Below are 7,434 nucleotides of genomic sequence, written 5' to 3'. Positions count from 1 at the left end.
GGCGAGCCGGGGCGGGGGGGGGGGGGGGGGGGGGGGGGCAGAGTTACTGACCTTGGTACCGAGGTGGCTGGTGATTCGTCGAGGCACAGAGTAGCTCGCCTCATTAGCTGGCTCGTGGTCCAAACGACTGCTGGAGCTCTGAGGAGGGGAAAAAAAAGATTCTGAGCTGTGACTAAAAACATGTTTTGTGAGGTCACAGTGACCTTTGACCTTTGGCCTCTGTGTGTCAGATCTGAGGAGCGTCCCAGCGGCTTGCTCTGAGACATTCAGGATGACAGGACGAACGACCTGAAAACACTGAGCCTCTGACCACAGCCAACGCTCGTGTGGAGACATTACAAAGAAAAAAGACACGACGTAAAGAAACAAAACAAACAACGAGACATGCCCACCTGAGCCCCGGCCAATCCGCTGCTGTCGCTCGCCCCCTGAGCTTCCTCCACCTGGAGAGAAAGAGAACAGAGCGTCAACATGTAAACAACAACAACAACAACAAAGTTCAACTGGTGAACAGTTGGACAGGTGGACAGATAAACAGGTGTAAAGATGGACAGGTAGACAGGTGAGCAGATGGACAGGTGAGCAGCTGGACAGGTGAGCAGTTGAACAGTCGGACAGGTGGACAGGTGAGCAGTTGAACAGTTGGACAGGTAGACAGGTGAACAGATGGACAGGTAGACAGGTGAACAGGTGAGCAGATGAGCAGGTGGACAAGTGAATAGGTGAACAGGTGGAAAGATGGACAGGTTAAACAGATGGACAGGTGAGGCTACCTCCAGGCGTGTTCCCAGTCTCAGGATGTCTTTCTCTATCTGCTGAATACGAGACACTCGAGCCTGAAGACACAATCACACAACAGTTTACACACCATCAGCTGGGCGCTGTGGTGCATTTAGGGAACAGTCCGGCTAACGTACGAACCAGCTCAGATCATCCAACCACAGTTGACATGTGACTGATGACACATTCTCATCAGGCCAATCAAAGCGGAGGATTGATCAGTCCTACAGAGACAGCCCCACAGTCAGCCCTACAGTCAGCCCTACAGAGATAGCCCTACAGTCCTACAGAGATAGCCCTACAGACACAGTCCTACAGAGACAGCCCTACAGTCAGCCCTACAGAGACAGCCCTACAGACACAGTCCTACAGAGACACAGTCCTACAGAGACACAGCCCTACAGAGACAGCCCAACAGTCAGCCCTACAGACACAGTCCTACAGAGACAGTCCTACAGAGACACAGTCCTACAGAGACAGCCCTACAGTCAGCCCTACAGACACAGTCCTACAGACACAGTCCTACAGACACAGTCCTACAGAGACAGCCCTACAGAGACAGCCCTAGAAAGACAGCCCTACAGACACAGTCCTACAGAGACAGCCCTACAGACACAGTCCTACAGAGACACAGCCCTACAGGGACAGCCCTACAGGGACAGTCCTACAGACACAGTCCTACAGAGACACAGTCCTACAGACACAGTCCTACAGAGACACAGTCCTACAGAGACAGCCCTACAGAGACAGCCCTACAGGGACAGCCCTAGCAAGACAGCCCTACAGACACAGTCCTACAGAGACAGCCCTACAGACACAGTCCTACAGAGACAGCCCTACAGACACAATCCTACAGAGACACAGCCCTGCAGAGACAGCCCTACAGAGACAGTCCTACAGAGACAGCCCTACAGGGACAGCCCTAGAAAGACAGCCCTACAGACACAGTCCTACAGAGACAGCCCTACAGACACAGTCCTACAGACACAGTCCTACAGAGACAGCCCTACAGTCAGCCCTACAGAGACAGCCCTACAGACACAATCCTATAGTCAGCCCTACAGAGACAGCCCTACAGACACAATCCTATAGTCAGCCCTACAGAGACAGCCCTACAGAGACAGTCCTACAGACACAGTCCTACAAAGACAGCCCTACAGGGACAGCCCTAGAAAGACAGCCCTACAGACACAGTCCTACAGACACAGTCCTACAGACACAATCCTACAGAGACAGCCCTACAGACACAGTCCTACAGAGACAGCCTACAGACACAGTCCTACAGAGACAGCCCTAGAAAGACAGCCCTACAGACACAGTCCTACAGACACAGTCCTACATGGACAGCCCTACAGACACAGTCCTACAGAGACAGCCCTACAGAGACAGTCCTACAGAGACAGTCCTACAGAGACAGCCCTACAGAGACAGCCCTACAGACACAGCCCTACTGAGACAGTCCTACAGAGACAGCCCTACAGAGACAGCCTTACAGTCAGTCCTACAGAGACAGTCCTACAGAGACAGCCCTACAGTCCTACAGTCCTACAGACACAGTCCTACAGAGACGGCCCTACAGAGACAGCCCTACAGACACATTCTTACAGAGACAGCCCTACAGACACAGTCCTACAGAGACAGCCCTACAGAGACAGCCCAGAGACAGCCCTACAGACACAGTCCTACAGAGACAGCCCTACAGAGACAGCCCTACAGACACAGTTCTACAGAGACATTCTTACAGAGACAGCCCTACAGACACAGTCCTACAGAGACAGTCCTACAGAGACAGCCCTACAGACACAGTCCTACAGAGACGGCCCTACAGAGACAGCCCTACAGACACAGTCCTACAGAGACATTCTTACAGAGACAGCCCTACAGACACAGTCCTACAGAGACGGCCCTACAGAGACAGCCCTACAGACACAGTCCTACAGAGACATTCTTACAGAGACAGCCCTACAGACAGTCCTACAGACACAGTCCTACAGAGACAACCCTACAGACACAGTCCTACAGAGACATTCTTACAGAGACAGCCCTACAGACACAGTCTTACAGAGACAGCCCTACAGACACAGTCCTACAGAGACATTCTTACAGAGACAGCCCTACAGACACAGTCCTACAGAGACAGCCCTACAGACACAGTCTTACAGAGACAGCCCTACAGAGTCAGTCCTACAATTCAATTCAATTCAATTCAATTCAATGAACTTTATTTTTCCATTAGGAACTTTGTCTGTGAAGAGCGACAGTGTATATTAAACAATATAAATACAAATAGATAAATACAAATGTTAAAAATTTAAAAATACAAATACAAATGTTAAAAGGAGAGAAGAACAAACACACACACCCACAAGCATACATATCAGATCAAATCAGCTGTTATTCATTAGTCTGATGGATGAGGGTACAAAGCTGGACATGGCTCTCTTTGTTTTGAAAGCAAGAGATCTGTACCTTAGACCTGAGGGGACGGGTTTGTAATGGCTGTGCAGTGTGTGTGTGGTGTCTGAAGCTATCATCTCATCGTGAAAATAAGGTGCTTAGCAAGGTCCGATCTCCAATACAAACCACATTCAGAAAGGGCAAACATTCATAGAGTCAGTCCTACAGAGACAGATCTATATGTTGGTATAAAACCTGAGACATCAGTCAGACTGTGGTCTAATGACTCCACCTCTGCTCACCATCTCCACCTCAGTCAGATTTGTAAACTTGTGTACATGAGTTGAGACCTGACGTGACCAGAGCTTCCCCTCATGTACACACTGATAGGTGACTACCTCTGCATGGAAATGACCATGGGCCCAATTTTCTGTCATATGTCTGTTTGGTATATGAAGGTCACAGAGCATCAGAGGTGGTGTTAAGGGAAGTGACATCACACCTGAGCTCTTCTCTCCATCTCCTGACAGGAGCCCAGCTGTTCCTCCATCGCTGAACGGATCTGACGAGCCTCGAACTCCAGCTGACGACGACTCATGTCTGTCTGAAGAGTAAACTGACACACAAAGTCAATCTAATGAGTCACAACGTAAACAGGAAGTATTTCCTGTTTTAACTCTGACTTCTTCCAGAGAAGTACTTTAATAAATACAGTAAGTTTAGTCACGTTCTGTGTGGTACTGTAACACAGCCGGTAAGTTTAGTCACGTTCTGTGTGGTACTTTAACACAGCCGGTAAGTTTAGTCACTTTCTGTGTGGTACTGTAACACAGCCGGTAAGTTTAGTCACGTTCTGTGTGGTACTTTAACAAAGCCGGTAAGTTTAGTCACGTTCTGGGTGGTACTTTAACACAGACGGTAAGTTTAGTCACGTTCTGTGTGGTACTGTAACACAGCCGGTAAGTGTAGTTACGTTCTCAGTGAGCGGCAGACTGTCAATCCTCTTGGTCAGGTTCTGCAGCTGAGCGTAGTACCAGTCTTTCTCCTTCTCCTCCTTCTCCAGCTCGGCCAACAGGAGAGACCTGTCAGGGAGCAGCAGCCAATCACAGAGCAGAACAGAGATGGTCAGGAAAGAGAGGTTGGACATAATGGAACAACAGGAGAAAGAAACATACTGGTACTCTCAGTAGTACTAAAGTACCGACAGTACTCTCAGTAGTACTTACAGCTCTCTCAGTAGTGCCTACAGTACTCTCAGTAGTACTAACAGTACTCTCAGTAGTACCAACAGTACTCTCAGTTGTACCAACAGTATTCTCAGTAGTACTAACCGTACTCTCAGTTGTACCAACAGTATTCTCAGTTGTACCAACAGTACTCTTAGTAGTACTAACAATACTCTCAGTTGTACCAACAGTACTCTCAGTTGTACCAACAGTACCCTCAGTAGTACCTACAGTGCTTTAAGTAGTACCTAGAGCACTCTCAGTAGTACTAACAGTACTCTAAGTAGTACTAACAGTACTCTCAGTAGTACCTACAGTACTTTAAGTAGTACCTAGAGCACTCTCAGTAGTACTAACAGTACTCTCAGTAGTACTGACAGTACTCTCAGTAGTACCTACAGTACTCTCAGTAGTACTAACAGTACTCTCAGTAGTACCTACAGTACTTTAAGTAGTACCTACAGCACTCTCAGTTGTACTAACAGGACTCTCAGTAGTACTAACAGTACTCTCAGTAGTACCTTGGGTTGTCATCAATCAATCAATCAATTTTATTTATAAAGCCCAATATCACAAATCACAATTTGCCTCACAGGGCTGATTGTGTAAATAGTACTAACAGTACTCTCAGTAGTACTGACAGTACTCTCAGTAATACCGACAGTACTCTCAGTAGTGCAAACAATGCTCTTAGTAGTACATAGAGTACTCTCAGTAGTACATAGAGTACTCTCAGTAGTACCGACAGTACTCTCAGTAGTACTGACAGTACTCTCAGTAGCACCTACAGTACTCTCAGTAGTACTGACAGTACTCTCAGTAGTACCTACAGTACTCTCAGTAGTACTAACAGTACTCTCAGTAGTACCGACAGTACTCTCAGTAATACCGACAGTACTCTCAGTAGCACCTACAGTACTCTCAGTAGTACTAACAGTACTCTCAGTAGTACCGACAGTACTCTCAGTAATACCGACAGTACTCTCAGTAGCACCTACAGTACTCTCAGTAGTACTAACAGTACTCTCAGTAGTACCGACAGTACTCTCAGTAGTACCTACAGTACTCTCAGTAATACCTACAGTACTCTCAGTAGTACTAACAATACTCTCAGTAGTACCGACAGTACTCTCAGTAGCACCTACAGTACTCTCAGTAGTACTAACAGTACTCTCAGTAGCACCTACAGTACTCTCAGTAGTACCGACAGTACTCTCAGTAGCACCTACAGTACTCTCAGTAGCACCTACAGTACTCTCAGTAGTACTAACAGTACTCTCAGTAGTACTAACAGTACTCTCAGTAGCACCTACAGTACTCTCAGTAGTACTAACAGTACTCTCAGTAGTATCGACAGTACTCTCAGTAGTACCTCTCCTTCTCCAGCTCCTCCAGGCAGCGGTCATGGCTGTCTCTGCCCGCAGTCGGCAGCCCTCTTCTGGGGAAGCCGGTGGTGGTCGGGGGTCCTGGAGCTACGGAGCCTCCTGCTGCTCCTCCAGGAGCTCCTGAACCAGAAGAGGCTGAGCTGGAGGAGGACGAGGGGGGCAGAGGAGGCCTCGATCTGGGTTTAAACCCTGCAGAGTCCAGGCTCATCTCTGGAGGAGGAGACACACTCAGTGTTACAAGTTTATTTCCTCTGTTGGTTTTTAATGAAACACAAGCAACACAGTAACTAATAAACAAATAAAAAAACCTCTGTGTTGTGCTGCTTCTCCTGCGGTTGTTGTTAAGTAATAAACAATAAAGTTGTTTTGTTTTTTGGGGGGATAGGCAGCGACACTTACGTTACTGTGATTTAAAGAACAATGATGTTTGTGTTCTCTGTGTGCGTTTGTTTTGTTCACCTTTCAGTCTCTCGATGAGCTCAAGCTGAGAGCCAGATGCCTCTCCAGACTCTTCTTCTATGGTGCCCTGTAGCTGCTTCAGCACTTCCTGTTTCACATGAGTGGAAACAATAAAATGAACACATGATTAAATGAACACATAGCTGATCACAGTGATTCTTACTCTGTCTCGCCCAGTTTGACTCACCACAATGAAACGACAGCGATCGTACAGCGACATGATGCAAACTAACAACACTCACACCGTCCATGTGTGTTTTCTGCTCATCCACAGTAAACAGGAAACAGGAAACAGGAAGTGTGTGTGTGTGTGTGTGTGTGTGTGTGTGTGTGTGTGTGTGTGTGTGTGTGCGCGTGCGTGCGTGTGTTAACATAGGAAGGACAGGACAATAAAAAAACTAACTACAAGTACAAGAATGGACGACAAAAACATGAGGACACAGAAACAGAAATAAAAGATACAAAAGATCAGCCGTGAAAAAAAAAACAGGACGAAGGAAACAGGACGAAGGACACAGATCGAATGACACAGGATGAAGGAAACAGGAGAAAGGAAACAGGATGAAGGACAGAGGACGAAGGTACTGTGTGTAGTGTGTCAGTGGTACTGTGTGTAGTGTGTCAGTGGTACTAGGGTTGGGCGATAATACGGTAATAAGGTATTCCGCGGTATCAGTTTCATTACCGTCATTAAAAAAATCTGCCATGCATATAGGCCTATAGAGGCTAAATATAATATTAAATATAATTTATTTAATGCCTAAACAATGAGTGTTTGTCCAGCACCTATGTATGTGTGGTTGAGTTTTCAAATTTAATACTATTACAATTTTAAACTAATAGTAGGCTATAATGTTTCTCTTATAACTGCCCTTAACTGTTGTCGGGAGATGACATTTGATAAAGTTTTAGGATGTGACGTCGTCACGTGACAGCTCAGACTTGAGAAAGAAAAGAAAAGATGGCAAGCCGCGCATCAAGCCAGTTGGTTGCAAAAAAAAACACAACTTCACAACTTCTGCAAGCAGCAGCAGCAGCAGGTCCAGTGGCCATCAGAGTGGAGGAGGGAGTAGCGCAACCCGAATCACCCAAAACCAGATGACTGTGGGCAGTCTCCTTCAAAGAAGAGCCGATGCGGTGGCAGGTCTGGTCGGCACCATACAGGAGCGAGCAGGAGCAGAGATAAC

The 7,434-nt window shown here is 47.1% G+C and overlaps 1 protein-coding gene across 3 annotated transcripts in view; it reads right to left on the bottom strand.

The window, feature by feature from the left end:
- apc (APC regulator of WNT signaling pathway) overlaps nucleotides 1-7,434 on the bottom strand; it is a 42,159-nt gene that overhangs the window by 19,444 nt on the left and 15,281 nt on the right. For 2 of the 3 annotated variants that reach the window (XM_050051575.1, XM_050051576.1), the window contains exons 3-9: nucleotides 6,248-6,335; nucleotides 5,776-5,998; nucleotides 4,151-4,259; nucleotides 3,680-3,793; nucleotides 774-836; nucleotides 393-443; nucleotides 52-138 (exon numbers count right to left, since the gene is read on the bottom strand). In XM_050051575.1, the coding sequence (XP_049907532.1) occupies nucleotides 52-138; nucleotides 393-443; nucleotides 774-836; nucleotides 3,680-3,793; nucleotides 4,151-4,259; nucleotides 5,776-5,998; nucleotides 6,248-6,335 (735 nt within the window). Of the gene's footprint in view, nucleotides 1-51; nucleotides 139-392; nucleotides 444-773; nucleotides 837-3,679; nucleotides 3,794-4,150; nucleotides 4,260-5,775; nucleotides 5,999-6,247; nucleotides 6,336-6,434; nucleotides 6,492-7,434 lie in introns of those variants that run through there. The other variant, XM_050051577.1, reaches the window with a different exon arrangement.

The sequence above is a fragment of the Epinephelus moara genome, chromosome 8, assembly GCF_006386435.1.
Source record: "Epinephelus moara isolate mb chromosome 8, YSFRI_EMoa_1.0, whole genome shotgun sequence".
NCBI lineage: Eukaryota > Metazoa > Chordata > Actinopteri > Perciformes > Serranidae > Epinephelus > Epinephelus moara.
The sequence above is the reverse complement of the archived record's forward strand: the minus strand, read 5'-3'. Positions and strand labels throughout refer to the sequence as shown.